General features: G+C 42.2%; 1 protein-coding gene across 2 annotated transcripts in view; it reads right to left on the bottom strand.

The window, feature by feature from the left end:
- The window catches only part of SEZ6L (seizure related 6 homolog like), a 926161-nt gene that overhangs the window by 252799 nt on the left and 653399 nt on the right, over nt 1-19963 (bottom strand). For both annotated transcript variants that reach the window (XM_077295464.1, XM_077295454.1), the window contains one exon: nt 7623-7815. In XM_077295464.1, coding sequence (XP_077151579.1) covers nt 7623-7815 — 193 coding nt within the window. The remainder of the gene's footprint in view (nt 1-7622; nt 7816-19963) is intronic.

Raw genomic sequence — 19963 nt, forward strand, 5'->3', positions numbered from 1 at the left:
ACAAAACCAACACATGGGAAATGAATATACACAGATGGTTCAGCATTTCAAAACAAAATACTTTTACTTCTTAAGAGCTTAAAGAAAGTAGCTAAGCTCACTATACATCTCTATATACACCACTAATGCATTCATCTGGAAACTGAATTTTCTTTGCTATTTGTTATTTTGTACATCACTCACATCAGCATTTTGTTAGCCAATCAATATGTTAGGTTAACTGTCTACACTCGGAAAGGAATTGAACTATATAAATAGTGTGTCTATTGTCACTGTAAGCATGAAGTGGCCATTAGAAGCCTTCAAACCGTTTTAGCTGTTGTCTCAATTAGAGCGGTTTGTCAGTAGTTTACATCAGTAGATTCTGATAAGTGGAGTCCTGCCTCTGAAACCCCCACTATTTGGAGAACATACAGCTGTTAGAAAGAGGAGAGGGGTTTCATAACTGTAAGAGGCAACAAGGCTGCGTTGGACAAACTTGGAACAAATCACTCCATCTGGAACCTCGACCTTCACCCTTTAACCATTTTATAAGGATCTGATCTTAAAATGGGGTCCAATAGATTGCTTCTACGGAAGGTCTGTTGTTCGTAGGAGCAAACCAGAGGCAGGAAAGGTCATCAAGCAGGGTCAAAGTCAAGAGGACATGTCAGAAACAGAATCGTAAAACAAGAGTATAGTCAAAATTCACTCCGAGGTCAGAAAACAGGAGGAATCAGGAAACCAGTAGAAGTAGGGACTAGAGCACAAGTCAGGCAACAAAGATTAATTGACTGTCATTGGAAGTCAGAAACCCATGGGTTTAAATAGCAGGAAGCCCCGCCCAAGTTTCTTAGAAACAAGCAATCAAAAAGCCAGACCATAATGTCACGGGAGACCTAGGTAGGAAAGAGCTAATAACCCGGGCCCCTGCAATTTCCCTCAGACTAGGGAAACCCTGACTGACCCTCTCCCAGAGTTTACACTGATGGTGTGCATGTCTGGGCCTCCACCCTTGCCCTATCTCCTGTTTCAACCCTAGGCTGAAACCACCACCCCCCCACCAGTGAAGAGACCACAGACAAGGATAACGGAAAAATAAGCACCTCGCCGCAGTCACTCAGGAATACACTATAAATGCAAAGGGCAAAACAAATACAAATATGGGAAGTGTTGTGAACTCCGTTTTCAGGCTCCCTCTTGTGGTCACAGATGGTATTGTGTGACTTTGGTTTTTTGGCTCCCCCTGGTGGTTTGGTTTATTATCCTGCGGGTCTGGCTGGATCAGCTGCCTCGTTATTCACCAGGGAGGCTCCTATTTAGCTCTGCTTCACTTCCACTTGTTGCCGGCTGTCAATGTATTCAGTGCTATTCTGATTTCTCCTGATTATCTCGTTTTCTGCCACTTCAGGATAAGCTAAGTTCTGTTTGAATATTTTTTGCTCATCTGCCTGCAATATGATTTCTGTGTATGATGAGTCTAGTCCAGCTTGCTAACATGTGATTTCTTTTTGCTGGTAAGCTCTGGGGTACGGAGTTGCTTCCCCCGCACCGTTAGTTGGTGCGGGGGCTCGAGCAATCTCTGTGTGGATATTTTGAATAGGGTTTTTTATTGACCGCACAGTTTCCTTCCTATTTTCTGCTATCTAGTATTAGTGGGCCTCATTTGCTAAATCTGATTTCATCTCTGCGTTTGTGCTTTCCCCTTAACTCACCGTTAATATTTGTGGGGAGCTATTCTATATCTTTGGGGTCTTCCACTGAGGCAAGTGAGGACTTACTTTCCCTCCAGGAATAGTCAGTTTCTCAGGCCGTGACGAGACGTCTAGTATTTTTTAGGTAACGTTCCACGGCTGCCTATAGTTGTTTGCGGATAGGATCAGGTTGCGGTCAATCTAGTTACCACTTCCCCAGAGCTAGTAGTCTGTTCAGTTACTTAGCTAGTCCGACCTGCGATCCTTGCCACTAGGATCATAACAGTACAGCCGACCTATAAAGTGTTAATTGCATGGCAGAAGCAGGAGAAAAGAAGCTTGGAGATATTTTTATTTTTTTTTTGCTGCCGTGTGTCTAGCTGCTGTGCGTCTGGCTTCTCTCCTCCTCTTAATCTTGGTGTGGCTCTGAGTTCAGCTGCTGATATGGATATCCAGAGTTTAGCCTCCAGTGTAGATCATCTTGCTGCAAGGGTACAAAGTATTCAGGATTTTGTTGTGCACAGTCCTATGTCAGAGCCTAGAATACCTATTCCGGAGTTGTTTTCTGGAGATAGATCTAGGTTCCTGAATTTTAAGAACAATTGCAAGTTGTTTCTTTCTTTGAAACCTCGTTCCTCTGGGGATTCTGTTCAGCAAGTTAAGATTATTATTTCTTTCTTGCGTGGCGATCCTCAAGATTGGGCTTTCGCATTGGCTCCAGGGGATCCTGCGTTGCTCAGTGTGGATGCGTTTTTTCTGGCCCTTGGATTGCTCTATGAGGAACCTAATCTTGAGAACCAGGCTGAAAAAGCGTTGTTGGCCCTCTCTCAGGAGCAAGATGATGCAGAGGTGTACTGCCAGAAATTTCGGAAATGGTCGGTGCTTACTCAATAAAATGAGTGTGCCCTGGCTGCAAATTTCAGAAAAGGTCTTTCTGAAGCCATTAAGAATGTCATGGTGGGGTTCCCTACGCCTGCAGGTCTGAATGAGTCAATGACTCTGGCCATTCAGATTGATCGGCGTTTGCGGGAGCGCAAACCTGCGCACCATTTGGCGGTGTCTTCTGAACAGACACCTGAGTCTATGCAATGTGATAGAATTCTGACCAGAAGTGAACGGCAAAATTATAGACGGCAAAATGGGTTGTGCTTTTACTGTGGTGACTCAGCTCATGTTATCTCAGCATGCTCTAAGCGCACAAAAAAGATTGATAAATCTGTCACCATCGGTACTTTACAGCCTAAGTTTATTTTGTCTGTTACCCTGATTTGTTCCCTGTCATCTTACCCGGTTATGGCTTTTGTGGATTCAGGTGCTGCCCTGAGTCTGATGGATTTGTCATTTGCCAGGCGCTGTGGTTTTGTTTTGGAGCCTTTAAAATTCCCTATTCCACTAAGGGGAATTGATGCTACACCATTGGCTACGAATAAACCTCAGTACTGGACACAAGTGACCATGTGCATGACTCCTGTTCATCAGGAGGTGATTCGCTTTCTTGTATTGCATAATTTGCATGATGTTGTCGTGTTGGGCCTGCCATGGTTGCAGACTCATAATCCAGTCCTGGATTGGAAAGCAATGTCTGTGTCAAGTTGGGGTTGTCAGGGAATTCATGGCGACGCTCCTGTGGTGTCAATTGCTTCATCCACTCCTTCTGAGGTCCCTGCGTTTTTGTCAAATTACCAGGATGTATTTGATGAGCCCAAACTCAGTTCTCTACCTCCTCATAGGGATTGTGATTGTGCTATAATTTGATTCCTGGTAGTAAGTTTCCTAAGGGACGACTTTTCAATTTGTCAGTGCCGGAGCATGCTGCTATGCGGCGTTATATAAAGGAGTCTTTGGAGAAAGGACTTATTCGCCCCTCCTCCTCCCCTCTTGGTGCGGGGTTCTTTTTTGTGGCTAAGAAGGATGGTTCCTTGAGACCTTGTATTGATTATCGCCTTCTAAACAAAATCACGGTCAAATTTCAGTATCCTTTGCCATTGTTATCTGATCTGTTTGCTCGCATTAAGGGGTCTAGTTGGTTCACCAAGATAGATCTTCGTGGTGCGTATAACCTTGTGCGTATTAAGCAGGGTGATGAATGGAAAACTGCATTTAATACGCCCGAAGGCCATTTTGAGTACTTGGTGATGCCTTTTGGACTTTCTAACGCTCCTTTTGTCTTTCAGTCCTTTATGCACGACATCTTCCGCGAATATCTGGATAAATTTATGATTGTGTATCTGGATGACATTCTGTTTTTTTCGGATGATTGGGAGTCCCATGTTAAGCAGGTCAGGATGGTGTTTCAGGTCCTGCGTGCCAATGCTTTATTTGTGAAGGGCTCAAAATGTCTTTTTGGAGTCCAGAAGGTCTCTTTTTTGGGTTTCATTTTTTCTCCTTCTGCTATTGAGATGGACCCAATCAAGGTTCAGGCTATTCATGACTGGACTCAGCCTACATCTGTTAAGAGTCTTCAGAAGTTCTTGGGTTTTGCTAATTTTTACCGTCGCTTCATCGCTAATTTTTCTGGTGTTGTTAAGCCATTGACGGATTTGACCAAGAAGGGTTCTGATGTTACTAATTGGTCTCCTGCGGCTGTGGAGGCCTTTCGGGAGCTGAAGCGCCAGTTTTCTTCGGCTCCGGTCTTATGTCAGCCAGACATCTCCCTTCCTTTCCAGGTCGAGGTTGATGCTTCTGAGATTGGAGCGGGGGCTGTTTTGTCGCAGAGAAGCTCTGATGGCTCCGTGATGAAGCCATGTGCTTTCTTTTCAAGAAAGTTTTCGCCTGCCAAGCGGAATTATGATGTTGGTAATCGGGAGTTGTTGGCTATGAAGTGGGCATTTGAGGAGTGGCAACATTGGCTCGAGGGAGCTAAGCATCGTGTGGTGGTCTTGACTGATCACAAGAATTTGATTTATCTCGAGTCGGCCAAGCGGCTGAATCCTAGACAGGCTCGTTGGTCATTGTTTTTCTCTCGTTTTGATTTCGTGGTCTCATACCTGCCTGGTTCGAAGAATGTGAAGGCTGATGCTCTTTCTAGGAGTTTTGTGCCTGACTCTCCTGGTGATTCAGAGCCAGCTGGTATCCTCAGAGAAGGGGTGATTTTGTCTGCCATCTCCCCAGATTTGCGACGAGTGCTGCAGGAGTTTCAGGCGGATAGACCTGACCGTTGTCCACCGGAGAGACTGTTTGTCCCGGATAGATGGACCAGCAGAGTTATTTCCGAGGTTCATTCTTCGGTGTTGGCAGGCCATCCTGGGATTTTTGGTACCAGAGATTTGGTGGCTAGGTCCTTCTGGTGGCCTTCCTTGTCGCGGGATGTGCGTTCCTTTGTGCAGTCATGTGGAATTTGTGCTCGGGCTAAGCCTTGCTGTTCTCGTGCCAGTGGCTTGTTGCTGCCTTTGCCTGTCCCGAAGAGGCCTTGGACGCACATTTCAATGGATTTTATTTCAGATCTCCCTGTCTCTCAGAGAATGTCGGTCATTTGGGTGGTGTGTGATCGTTTTTCTAAAATGGTCCATTTGGTGCCCTTGCCTAAGTTGCCTTCCTCCTCCGAGTTGGTTACTCTGTTTTTTCAAAATGTGGTTCGTTTGCACGGGATCCCTGAAAATATTGTTTCCGACAGAGGATCCCAGTTTGTGTCTAGATTTTGGCGGACCTTTTGCGCTAAGATGGGCATTAATTTGTCTTTTTCGTCGGCCTTCCATCCTCAGACGAATGTCCAAACCGAGCGCACTAATCAGACTTTGGAAACCTATTTAAGATGTTTTGTTTCTGCTGATCAGGACGACTGGGTGACTTTTTTGCCATTGGCCGAGTTTGCCCTTAATAATCGGGCTAGTTCTGCTACTTTGGTTTCGCCTTTTTTTTGTAATTCAGGGTTTCATCCTCGTTTTTCCTCGGGTCAGGTGGAGTCTTCTGACTGTCCTGGAGTGGATGTTGTGGTGGATAGGTTGCATCAGATTTGGAATCATGTGGTGGACAATTTGAAGCTGTCACAAGAGAAGGCTTAGCGCTTTGCCAACCGCCGTCGCTGTGTGGGTCCCCGACTTCGCGTTGGGGATTTGGTGTGGTTGTCTTCTCGCTTTGTTCCTATGAAGGTCTCCTCTCCTAAGTTTAAGCCTCGGTTTATCGGTCCTTATAAGGTTTTGGAAGTCCTTAACCCTGGGTCATTTCGTTTGGACCTCCCGGCATCGTTTGCTATTCATAATGTGTTCCATCGGTCGTTGTTGCGGAGGTATGTGGTGCCTGTGGTTCCTTCGGTTGAGCCTCCTGCCCCTGTGCTGGTTGAGGGAGAATTGGAATACGTGGTGGAGAAGATCTTGGATTCTCGTATTTCTAGACGGAGGCTTCAGTATTTGGTTAAGTGGAAAGGCTATGGTCAGGAGGATAATTCCTGGGTTGTCGCCTCTGATGTTCATGCGGCCGATTTGGTTCGTGCCTTCCATGTGGCTCACCCTGATCGCCCTGGGGGTTTTGATGAGGGTTCGGTGACCCCTCCTCAAGGGGGGGTACTGTTGTGAACTCCGTTTTCAGGCTCCCTCTTGTGGTCACAGATGGTATTGTGTGACTTTAGTTTTTTGGCTCCCCCTGGTGGTTTGGTTTATTATCCTGCGGGTCTGCTGGATCAGCTGCCTCGTTATTCACCAGGGAGGCTCCTATTTAGCTCTGCTTCACTTCCACTTGTTGCCGGCTGTCAATGTATTCAGTGCTATTCTGATTTCTCCTGATTATCTCGTTTTCTGCCTCTTCAGGATAAGCTAAGTTCTGTTTGAATATTTTTGGCTCATCTGCCTGCAATATGATTTCTGTGTATGATGAGTCTAGTCCAGCTTGCTAACATGTGATTTCTTTTTGCTGGTAAGCTCTGGGGTACGGAGTTGCTTCCCCCGCACCTTTAGTTGGTGCGGGGGCTCGAGCAATCTCTGTGTGGATATTTTGAATAGGGTTTTTTATTGACTGCACAGTTTCCTTCCTATTTTCTGCTATCTAGTATTAGCGGGCCTCATTTGCTAAATCTGATTTCATCTCTGCGTTTGTGCTTTCCCCTTAACTCACCGTTAATATTTGTGGGGGGCTATTCTATATCTTTGGCGTCTTCCACTGAGGCAAGTGAGGACTTACTTTCCCTCCAGGAATAGTCAGTTTCTCAGGCCGTGACGAGACGTCTAGGATTTTTTAGGTAATGTTCCACGGCTGCCTATAGTTGTTTGCGGATAGGATCAGGTTGCGGTCAATCTAGTTACCACTTCCCCAGAGCTAGTAGTCTGTTCAGTTACTTAGCTAGTCCGACCTGCGATCCTTGCCACTAGGATCATAACAGGGAAGGCGAAAATAAGACAAAGGGAAATACACCACCAGCAACGATACTCCAACTACTTAGCTCACCACTCCAGACCGAGATAACCACGCACAAGACAGAAGCTATTATCGGCGACGCCCAATGTTCAGGAGAACTATTTAAAGGCAGTGGGCATGGCCCAGCTTCCAATCCGAGCACCAGGTAAATTAACCCCGGACTAGTTAGATGAAATCTAGCCGACGCCAATGAGCGCATAGTGGACAAAAGCGGAATTACAGTTGTCTGTCGGACAACCTGGTCTGAACAGCGTTCGACATGACACATAAACTCCATTGCTCTCTGATCTAGCGGCACCAAAAGTCCCATGAATTAAACAGGACTGTCATGCATCATTTTCAACAAAGGTGCAGCACCGCCTAGCGGCCAAGCAGAAACTGAAGAGCCAAGAACTGCCACAGATGTTACAAGGAGGAGAAGAAGGAAAGAGCCAACACATTGTTTGGTGAATGAGATTTCTGTAATTCACAAGTAAAACCCTTATTTTTAAAGCATTTATAGCAAATACTATGGATATAGCTAAAACGTCTCTTATAAAAATGTATCAGTTCTGCATATATTTAGTATTCATCGTAAATATAGAAACACTATAAGACACTTACTTTGATAATGCAGCTGAAAGGTTCCGATTGTATAATCTTGGAATGTTTTGAAGTAAACGGAAAGGCTATTGGTAGGACTTCGGATCACTTGACCTTCAACCAAAAGAGTTTCATTTGCCAGGACCACAAGACCTTCCTCACTTATACCTCGAATGGACAGGTGCTCTCCTTCAGATAGGTTTACACTTTTAACCTAAAATTAGAAAACACATTTTGCATAAAACAAATACAATATTTGCACATAACATTTTCACAATCTTCATAAATTAATATTTGTAAAACCTAATATTGCATTAAATTCTAAGAAATTTAGGGTTAAGTGACTTCTAAAACTAAATTTACACCTAGAAAATGGATATTGTAAGGTTACTGATCAGATATCGATTTAACAGTATGCAGGGAACCATGCTTGAAATACTGAAGTGCCATCAGAATCAGTAAGGCTATGCGCACACGTTATGTTTTCGCAGCATTTTTTAAATGTATTTTTTATGCAAATTAAAAGTTGCTTTTAACTGTACATGCTAAAGCTTTGCGATTTTAGAAACCTAATGCTAATACTTGTTTATTTTTCCTGACTGAATTGGAAAACAAAACGGCCGCATTTTTTAAAACTGCAGCATGTCAATTCTTTCAGTGTTTTTGCAATGTTTCTTTGCTCCCCCCAAAAATGATAAAATGTAAAAATTCAGCAAAAACACTGCTTGCAGTTTTTGTAGCATTTTTGGTGAAAATAAGCAGGATGTGAAACCCATGAAGTGATGGTATCATCGCATGAGCATGGATGATAGCATTTTATTACTGTAATGAAATTTGCACTTCAATTTTTTAAAGCAATCCTTTTGTTTCTCCTGACTCCAAGCATAGTTTTATTGAATTAGTTGAATCAGTGACAATGAAATTAAATAAACTTTTTCAATTAACCCCTTCGCGACATGCGCCGTACATGTACTGCGCATGTCGCATCCCCTGCTTTGATGTGCGCTCCGGCGGTGAGCGCACATCAAAGTCGCGACATGTCAGCTGTTTTGAACAGCTGACATGTGCGCGCAATAGCGGCGGGTGAAATCGCTATTCACCCGCCGCTATTAACCTGTTAAATGCCGCTGTCAAACGCAGACAGCGGCATTTAACTACCGCATCCGGCCGGGCGGCCGGATATGACGTCATCGCCGACCCCCGTCACATGATCGGGGGTCGGCGATGAGTCAGGAAGGTAACCATAGAGGTCCTTGAGACCTCTATGGTTACTGATGCCGGCGTTCTGTGAGCGCCCCCCTGTGGTCGGCGCTCACAGCACACCTGCATTTGAGCTACATAACAGCGATCTGATGATCGCTGTTATGTAGCAGAGCCGATCGGGCTGTGCCTGCTTCTAGCCTCCTATGGAGGCTATAGAAGCATGGCAAAAGTGGGAAAAAAAAGTTTTTAAAAATGTGAAAAAAATATTAAAAATATAAAAGTTTAAATCACCCCCCTTTCGCCCCATCCTAAATAAAACAATAAAAAAAAAAAAAAACCTACACATATTTGGTATAGCCGCGTTCAGAATCGCCCGATCTATCAATTAAAAAAAAGCATTAACCTGATCGCTAAACAGCGTAGCGAGAAAAAAATCCGAAACGCCAGAATTACGTTTTTTTGGTTGCCGCGACATTGCGTTAAAATGCAATAACGGGCGATCAAAAGAACATATCTGCGCCAAAATAGTATCATTAAAAACGCCAGCTCAGCACGCAAAAAATAAGCCCTCACCCGACCCCAGATCACGAAAAATGGAGACGCTACGGGTATTGGAAAATGGCACTTTTTTTTTTTTTTTTTTTTTAAGCAAAGTTTGGAATTTTTTTTCACCACTTGGATAAAAAATAACCTGGTCATGTTAGGTGTCTATGAACTCGTAATGACCTAGAGAATCATAATGGCAGGTCAGTTTTAGCATTTAGTGAACCTAGCAAAATAGCCAAGCAAAAAACAAGTGTGGGATTGCACTTTTTTTGCAATTTCACCGCACTTGGAATTTTTTTCCCGTTTTCTAGTACACGACATGCTAAAACCAATGATGTCGTTCAAAAGTACAACTCGTCCCGCAAAAAATAAGCCCTCACATGGCCATATTGACAGAAAAATAAAAAAGTTATGGCTCTGGGAAGGAGGGGAGCGAAAAACGAAAACACAAAAACGAAAAAGGGCCGCGGCATGAAGGGGTTAAAATTTTGATCAAATTGCCCTTTTTTTTCAAAACTGTTTTTATATACATCTTCCATTGGGGGCCTAACACCATGTATTGTTCATTCTTGCAAGGCGGAAACACAGCTTAACTTTGGGATCCTGAAAAACGCAGCAAAAACGCAGTAAGAAAAGCAGCAAAAAGCGCAGCAAAACCTGTGTTTTAGCTGCAGCATTTTTACTGCCAAGAGATCGGGTTTTGGCTGCAGAAAAAAAAGCCGCAAAAATGCAATTTGTGAACATAACCTAAGATATTTAAAACCTGAACTGGAAAAAATAAAAAACTCACCGGCACCTCCTAACAGAATAAGATAAGTGTGAATTAGGTTCAAGCTGCTAGGAATATAATGTACAAGCCAAAGAATACAGCCGCACAGTGTAGGGGCTAAGATATAAGCAAACATTGATCATATGTAAACTGCATTACTGCTATATAGAATATACATAAGTCCCTTATTAGTGCTGGATCCTACCTGTCATTTCAATTTGTAGACTTTTAGCCCACGTGAGACATTTTTGACAAATTTTCGATTTAGGGTTCTATAAGAAAAAGGTCACAAGTGCTGTCTGGTGGACTCCCATGAATTGGCTAATTTATGCCCTAAGAATCTTCATTTATAAGTATATTCTGTATAGCAGAAATACAGTATAAACTTCACATCTTCTCAGTTACAGACTGCTACTATATTCTTTGGTTTGTAAATCCTGCACTTTATTCCACTAAAAAAATAACTTTTTCATTCGAACACGTGAAAATTGTAGAAACAAGCCACATGTGATAAAAACCAAAGAGGCGTTTTGGACATAAGTCTAAAGCATCCTTAGGTGATTATACTAAAAACACTCCATAGTTCAGACCTTTAGATTTTTATCTTTCACAAGTAGAGATATCAGATTAGGCCCCACCTAATTGATTAGATTTTAGAAAAATATAGGGACAATATGATATATTGAAAAGTTCTCCTTTAGTTCTAATCGGAAAGTAACCAAAATAACTCATCATCGCACTGAACCACAATACTTTACTGTCTATATAGTTTAACATCCAGTTGCAAATCACTATTTCACTGTGCATTATAAAGAGAAGAAATTAATCTAAAGCACAAATAGATTGCCTCATATATAGAATAATATTTTACTATTTAGAAGTTATTTTTCTTACAATTTATCATTACCATTATTATGATCATTAAAATAAGTACCTAAAGCGTCAATCAAATGTGTCCTAATGAAGAGACTAAAGAATCATCGTAACAATTCTCTAAGAAAATCTCATTAGGATGACATGAAATCTCATTCCATTATCATCAAGAGAAATGAGTTACAGGAGTTCATTCTTCTAATCTCAGCAAGCTAGAAATGCTTTTCAACACTCAACATGATCTAAAATGTGACACTCCTTCCAATATCAGCTGTATTGCCAATTCAGATATACAAATAGCAGAACAATTTTTTAAATTATATTTTAGCTTGACTGTAACATGAATTTATCTTACCGTATTTTGTAATTTTCTTTCCATATGTTTTTTTTCTTTCTTTAACAGATTATATAAAACAGCCAGTTCACTTGAAGTGCTGCACAAGCAGCATACAGGTTGGCGTTACGGTAGAGAACAGTCAGTCGAAAAGTGACTTATTGACTTCTATCAGAGAGTGTTTTGGGCACGCTCCCTGAAATCTATAGAGGTCACTCTGCAGAGAGAGCGAAAAAGGAGTATGATCTGAATTAACAATTTTCAATGTGATCCGGCATAATCTGCCTAAAGTTTTTTTTTTTAAAAAGCCAGGGAGAAAAGTGGAAAATTTCTGGATTTTTTTTTAATGAATTGGGACAAAAAAAATGAAAAAAAAAACACCTAAAACAAACTGTTAGGAATTTTACGATAATACTTTCTTTTATAATCCATTACTTTTTCAAGGGCTTTCAGACAAACAATTGCTGTACACAGTGCAAAGTTAGAGAAATGCAATTTATGCCAAGCTTGCTGCACAGTTTATATATAATGTTTTGAAAACACAATTTACAAGACTATTCAAGGAGGAAATATTTTGGATAAATGAAGAAAGTATATATAACAACGGTACAAAGAATAACCTCCAACACAATGGAAGTTTTGTCATAAATGTTATTGAGTTATTTTAGAGTATATTGTTTTCTTTCTTCACGGTTGTATTTGCATTTGTCAGTTGTCAGCTAACAGCAGTATTTTATACATTTCCCACACTAAACTGTGCTTGTTTAATATATGTTCTTGGAAAATGCTCTCAGCCCAAAGAACGAGACTGGTATTTTTATATTTGTCTTTATTAACAATCCAAATCATAGTTTATAGGTTAGTGACATGCAGCTGAATGGAATACAGATATCTTATATGTTGTTTAAAACTAGATAAAGGATCTAGTCCATCCATGTGAACCCATGTTCAAGCCAAAGAATAAGCCTGAAAGGTTGAGCAGGGTTCAAGCCCCATTTTGTACTGAATTTGGAGCCAGACATTTACCACCATTATCATTATAATTAGGCATTGTGTGATACACTACATGGAGAAAACTATTGGGACTCATCTCTTAATCATCAAATTCAAATTTTTCATACAGTACCATCGTCACAGGTGTATACGGCAACTAGTCATGCAATTTGTGCTTAAAAGCATTTATGACAGAGCACAGCATTAGAGCTGTCAGTGCCGAAACATGGTTACAGCTGTCACTTACTATGCGCTGAGCGGTGACTGAAGTCACGCTAACCCACCCCTATGACTGAAAGGCTGAGGCTGCAGGGAAGAATAAAGTTAATTTTCTCCTGGCAGTAGGGCTCTCAGTGCTTGCGCCAGGCAGATTCAGAATGCTATTAACCTCATATCTGCAGGTTAGTAGCAATTTTTTTTACTCACAGGCTTCCTTTAACACTTCAGCATATTAAGAAATTTTGGACAGTTCTATGCTTCCAACCTTGTGGAAACTGTTTGGAGAAGGTTGTTGTCTGTTCCAGCATGACTGTGCTCCAATGTATAAACCAAGATCAATTAAGGCATGGTTCATTGAGTTTGGAGTGGAAATATGTAACTGACTAACATAGATCTGTGACCTCAGCTTCATTGAACTTGAATACTTTTGGGATGAGGAAGAATGGAGATTGTGACCCTGGCCCTCTTATTGAATGTTAGTGTTTGACCACACAAATGGTCTTCAGGATTAAAGGCAAAAAAATTATGGAAAATTTTTAGAAATTAGCTGAACACAGTGAATTTCAATAATTTGCAATTTCATTAGCACAAATTGCCAAATATGTCTTTACACATTGCAGAAAATATCATTAATCAGAGAAGGCTCACATGAACTTACTTGCAGACATTCAGGCTTCCCAATAATGCCGTGAAGTTATCACATCACAAGGTACACACAGTTAAGAAAAAAAGCAGAGGAAGAGTATAAAGCAACCACTTGTCATGAGTGTGTCACATCTGGAGGTAGAAGATCACTACATATTGTGAATTGCAGAGCTTCCATTTACCTTTTATGTTTTTGTCCCATAATTAGTGTTGAGCATTCCGATACCGCAAGTATCGGGTATCAACCGATACTTGCGGGTATCGGAATTCCGATACCGAGATCCGATACTTTTGTGGTATCGGGTATCAGTATCGAAACAACATTAATGTGTAAAATTAAGAATTAAAATAAAAAATATTGCTATACTCACCTTTCCGACGCAGCCTGGACCTCACCGAGGGAACCGGCAGCGTTCTTTGCTTAAAATGCGCGCTTTTCCTTCCTTCCGTGACGTCATAGCTTGCGATTGGTCGCGTGCCGCCCATGTGGCCGCGACGCGACCAATCACAGCAAGCCGTGACGTAAATTTTCAGGTCCTCAATGCCTAATTCTAGGCATTCAGGAATTAAAAATTACGTTCCGGCTTGTGATTGGTCGCGTCGCGGTCACATGGGCGACGTGACCAATCACAAGCCGTGACGTCACGGGAGGCAGGAGACGCGCGCATTTTTAAAATTACGTCACGGCTTGTGATTGGTTGCGTGCCGCCCATGTGACCGCGACGCGACCAATCACAGCAAGCCGTGACGTAATTTCAGGTCCTCAATGCAGAAATAGGCATCAGGACTTGAAATTACGTCACGGCTTGCTGTGATTGGTCGCATCGCGGTCACATGGGCGGCACGCAACCAATCACAAGCCGTGACGTAATTTTAAAAATGCGCGCGTCTCCTGCCTCCCGTGACGTCACGGCTTGTGATTGGTCGCGTCGCCCATGTGACCGCGACGCGACCAATCACAAGCCGGAACGTAATTTTAAATTCCTGAATGCCTAGAATTAGGCATTGAGGACCTGAAAATTATGTCACGGCTTGCTGTGATTGGTCGCGTCGCGGCCACATGGGCGGCACGCGACCAATCACAAGCCGTGACGTCATGGAAGAAAGGAAAAGCGCGCATTTTAAGCAAAGAACGCTGCCGGTTCCCTCGGTGAGGTCCAGGCTGCGTCGGAGAGGTGAGTATAGCAATATTTTTTATTTTAATTCTTTATTTTACACATTAATATGGTTCCCAGGGCCTGAAGGAGAGTTTCCTCTCCTTCAGACCCTGGGAACCATCAGGAATACCGTCCGATACTTGAGTCCCATTGACTTGTATTGGTATCGGGTATCAGTATCGGATTAGATCCGATACTTTGCCGGTATCGGCCGATACTTTCCGATACCGATACTTTCAAGTATCGGACGGTATCGCTCAACACTACCCATAATAAATGGATTTGGTTTCCTTTGATGTTGAAGAAGCTAATGACCATTTCTATGCTGATCAGAAACTTGCAGCTCCATTTTCAGCTGCTTCTGATCTGGTCATTATCTCTCCCTATAAAACCTGGCCAGACACTGTCTTGCCAATGAAAGTTCTGCTTCCTTGCTGTGCTGAATAGGAGTTTGTTGTTACTACTGGAGTTTTTTTGTTAATGTGCTGTGTGCTAAAGCTAAGTGTTTGGAGTAGAGTTGTTGTTAAAGTCTTCTTTGGTTTGCTGTAGCACGGATGTGTTTATCTCCTGGTCCCTGTTCCCATTTAGTTTATTCTTCCCTATCACTATCCTCCTCCCTATTATTGGTTAGAGCTTTTGTATGATACAGGCTTTCTCTTATCCCTGTTTTGTATCTTGAGTTTTGTTTACATTGTGATTCTGTCCCATGCTTCATGGGGGTGGGGGTGGGGACAGGCCAGGGATTAACAGGAGCATAGTAAGGACAGAAACTTGTTCCTCTCTACCTTCAAGAGAGCCCTTGGGACAGGGATAGTTAGGCTTCCAGTTCCAAGGACAGTTTGAGGCACCCCTTCCTTACTGAAGACCATCACAGCGTGACACCACTTTTGGGTGAGACTGGATATTGACAGGATGTCACAGCTCCCAGCTTAGCAATAGAGATTTGGAAAAAAGCCATCAAACAGTGAATAAATATTACCTATAGTACATGGCAGTACAGCAGTAAATAACAGTTATCATCAATATTCCCACAGCCATATACAGTTTAATGAGGTCACTTTGACATTACTGTGTTTCTGTTAAAGAGCTTGAAAAGGATTGGATACAGTCCTACTCAGGATGTTATACATGTCTCTTCAGGGCAATTGGATTACTTGCGATTTGTGACAAATCAATTTAGCACAAATGGATTTCTCTAGCAAAATTCATGAAAAGATTGTGAATTTGAATTTCAAAAGATTCACTCATCAATAGCTACTGTAGGTTTAAGGAGTAGTAAACTAGATGATCATGTGCTTTTTTTCAAGCTAATTAATTCACATATATATAGTATTGTGCAAAAGTTATAGGCAGGTATGGAAAAAATGATACAAGGCAAGAATGCTTTAGAAAATATAAATGTTAATCGTTTATTTTTTTCAGTTAGCAAAATGCAAAGTGAATCTATATATATACAGTATAATCGTCTAAGGGGCACTTCCGTCTGTTTGTCTGTCTTTCTGTCTGTCACGGAAAACCTGCGTCGCTGATTGGTCGCAACCGGAGGCCACGACTAATCAGCGACGGGCACAGTCCGGCCGCGAATTCGCCCCTTCCTACTCTCTGTCAGTGCCCCCTCCAGTTAGCGCTCACACAGGGTTAATGGCTGTGTTACACCGCATTAAGCCGTGGTGTAACGCAGTCCATTAACGCTGCTATTAACCCTGTGTGACCAACTTTTTACTATTGATGCTGCCTATTCAAAGATCTAATGTTAAAATAAGAAAAAAAAATCATTATATACTCACCTTCCGGCGCCTTTCCCGCTTATCGCGACGCTTCGAGCCTTGCATTGCGGTCTCGTGAGATGATGACTTAGCGGTCTCGCAAGACCGCTAAGTCATCTGGGTAATTTTGCAATGCATCGCTGGGAACGGAAGCTGGCTGCCACATCGCGCGCATAGGGACAGCTTCGCTGGATGCCGGAGGGTGAGTATATAACTTTTTTTTTATTTTCATTCTTTTTTTAACAGGGATATGGTGCCCACAGTGCTATATAGTACTTGGGCTGTGTTATATACTGCGAGGCTGCTATATACTATGTGGGCAGTGTTATATACTGTGTGGCCTGTGTTACACACTGCGTGGGCAGTGTTATATACTAAGTGGGCAATTTTATATACTACGTGGACAATGTTAAATACTATGTGCGCACTGTTATATACTACGTGGGCAGTGTTATATACTAACTACGTGGCCTGTGTTATATACTACGTGGGCAGTGTTATATACTACATGGGCAGTGTTATATGCTGCGTGGATGCTATATATTACTTGGGCTGTGTTATATACTATGTGGCAGTGTTATATACTTCATGGGCAGTGTTATATACTACGTGGCAGTGTTATATACTACGTGGGCAGAGTTATATACTACGTGGGCAGTGTTATATACTATGAGGGCTGTGTTATATACTACGTGGGCAGTGTTATATACTGCGTGGCCTGTGTTATATACTGCGTGGCTGTCTGTGATATACAGTACGTGGTCTGTGTTATATACTACATGGGCAGTGTTATATACTGCATGGCCTGTGTTATATACTGCGTGGCTGTCTGTGTTATATACTACATGCGAAGTGTTATATACTACGTGGGCTGTGTTATATACTACTTGGCAGTGTTATATATTACATGGGCAGTGTTATATACTACGTGCGCAGTGTTGTATACTACGTGGGCTGTTATATACTATGTGGCAGTGTTATATACTACATGGGCAGTGTTATATACTATGTGGGCAGTGTTATATACTATGTGGCAGTGTTATATACTATGTTATCAGTGTTATATACTACGTGGGCAGTGTTATATACTACGTGGGCAGTGTTATATACTATGTGTGCAGTGTTATATACTGCGTGGATGCTATATATTATGCAGGCAGTGTTATATACTATGTGGCAGTGTTATATACTATGTGGGCAGTGTTATATACTATGTGGCAGTGTTATATACTATGTGGGCAGTGTTGTATACTACGTGGGCTGTGTTATATACTATGTGTGCAGTGTTATACACTACGTGGGCTGTGTTATATACTACGTTGCAGTGTTATATACTATGTGGGCTGTGTTATATACTACGTGGGCTGTGCTATATACTATGTGGGCAGTGTTATATACTACGTGTGCAGTGTTATATACTACATGGGCTGTGTTATATACTACGTGGGCAGTGTTATATACTACGTGGGCAGTGTTATATACTACGTGGGCAGTGTTATATACTGCGTGGCCTGTGTTATATACTGCATGGCTGTCTGTGTTATATACTAAGTGGGCAGTGTTATATACTACGTGGGCAGTGCTATATACTGCGTGGCCTGTGTTATATACTGCATGGCCGTCGGTGTTATATACTATGTGCGCAGTGTTATATACTACGTGGCCTGTGTTATATACTATGTGGGCAGTGTTATATACTACATGGGCAGTGTTATATACTATGTGGGCAGTGTTATATACTGTGTGGATGCTATATATTACGCGGGCAGTGTTATATACTATGTGGCAGTGTTATATACTATGTGGGCAGTGTTATATACTATGTGGCAGTGTTATATACTATGTGGCAGTGTTATATACTACGTGGGCAGTGTTATATACTACGTGGCAGTGTTATATACTACGTGGGCAGTGTTATATACTACGTGGGCTGTGTTATATTCTATGTGTGCAGTGTTATATACTACGTGGGCTGTGTTATATACTACGTTGCAGTGTTATATACTACATGGGCAGTGTTATATACTACGTGGGCTGTGTTATATACTACGTGGGCAGTGTTATATACTAAGTGTGCAGTGTTATATACTACGTGGTCAGTGTTATATACTACGTGGGCAGTGTTATATACTGCGTGGCCTGTGTTATATACTGCATGGCTGTCTGTGTTATATACTACGTGGGCAGTGCTATATACTGCGTGGCCTGTGTTATATACTGCATGGCTGTAGGTGTTATATACTACGTGCGCAGTGTTATATACTACATGGGCTGTGTTATATACTATGTGGCAGTGTTATATACTATGTGGGCAGTGTTATATACTGCGTGGATGATATATATTATGCGGGCAGTGTTATATACTATGTGGCAGTGTTATATACTACGTGGGCAGTGTTATATACTATGTGGCAGTGTTATATACTACGTGGGCAGTGTTATATACTACGTGGGCTGTGTTATATTCTATGTGTGCAGTGTTATATACTACGTGGGCTGTGTTATATACTACGTTGCAGTGTTATATACTACATGGGCAGTGTTATATACTACGTGGGCTGTGTTATATACTACGTGGGCAGTGTTATATACTAAGTGTGCAGTGTTATACACTACGTGGTCAGTGTTATATACTACATGGGCAGTGTTATATACTGCGTGGCCTGTGTTATATACTGCATGGCTGTCTGTGTTATATACTACGTGGGCAGTGCTATATACTGCGTGGCCTGTGTTATATACTGCATGGCTGTAGGTGTTATATACTACGTGCGCAGTGTTATATACTACATGGGCTGTGTTATATACTATGTGGCAGTGTTATATACTACGTGGGCTGTGTTATATACTACATGGCAGTGTTATATACTACGTGGGCAGTGTTATATGCTACGTGGGCAGTGTTGTTGTGAATTCCATTTCTCGGACTCCCTCCTGTGGTCATGAATGGTACTTTGGTTAGTTCTGCTCTTGGACTCCCTCTGGTGGCTTTGAGCGGAACTGCTGGTCTCTGAGGTTTGCTTTCTCAGCTGCCCTCGTTTATTGTTTGGCTGGCTTCCCTATTTAACTCTACTCAGATCGTTACTTCATGCCAGCTGTCAATGTATCAGTATTGGTTCAGATCTCTCTTGGACTTCTCTGAGGACCTGTCTACTCCAGCAGAAGCTAAGTCCCTGCTAGTTCATTTGTTGTTACTGCTGCCTGAATATATTTCTTAGTACTGCTAAATTCTAGTCCAGCTTGATATCATGATATTTCATTGCTAGCTGGAAGCTTTGGGGTGCAGTGTTGCACCTCCACACCGTGAGTCGGTGTGGGGGTCTTTTTGCATACTCTGCGTGGTTTTTGTAGTTTTTTGTGTTGACCGCATAGTTTCCTTTTCTATCCTCTGACTATTTAGTGAAGTCTGTCCTCCTTTGCTAAAACCTGTTTCATTCCTGTGTTTGTGACTTTCCTCTTAACTCACAGTTAATATATGTGGGGGGCTGCCTTTACCTTTGGGGAATTTCTCTGAGGCAAGGTTAGGCTTCTATTTCTATCTTTAGGGGTAGTTAGCTCATAGGCTGTGAAGAGGCGTCTAGGGAGAGTTAGGTACGCTCCACGGCTATTTCTAGTGTGTGTGATAGGAGTAGGGTTTGCGGTCAGCAGAGTTCCCACTTTCCCAGAGCTTGTTCCGATTACTAGTTTACTCATCAGGTCATTCCGGGTGCTCCTAACCACCAGGTCCATAACACAGTGTTATATACTACGTGCGCAGTGTTATATACTACGTGGGCTGTGTTATATACTATGTGGCAGTGTTATATACTACATGGGCAATGTTATATACTATGTGGGCTGTGTTATATACTATGTGG

Source organism: Ranitomeya variabilis, chromosome 1 (genome assembly GCF_051348905.1).
Source record: "Ranitomeya variabilis isolate aRanVar5 chromosome 1, aRanVar5.hap1, whole genome shotgun sequence".
In the NCBI taxonomy this organism is placed as follows: domain Eukaryota; kingdom Metazoa; phylum Chordata; class Amphibia; order Anura; family Dendrobatidae; genus Ranitomeya; species Ranitomeya variabilis.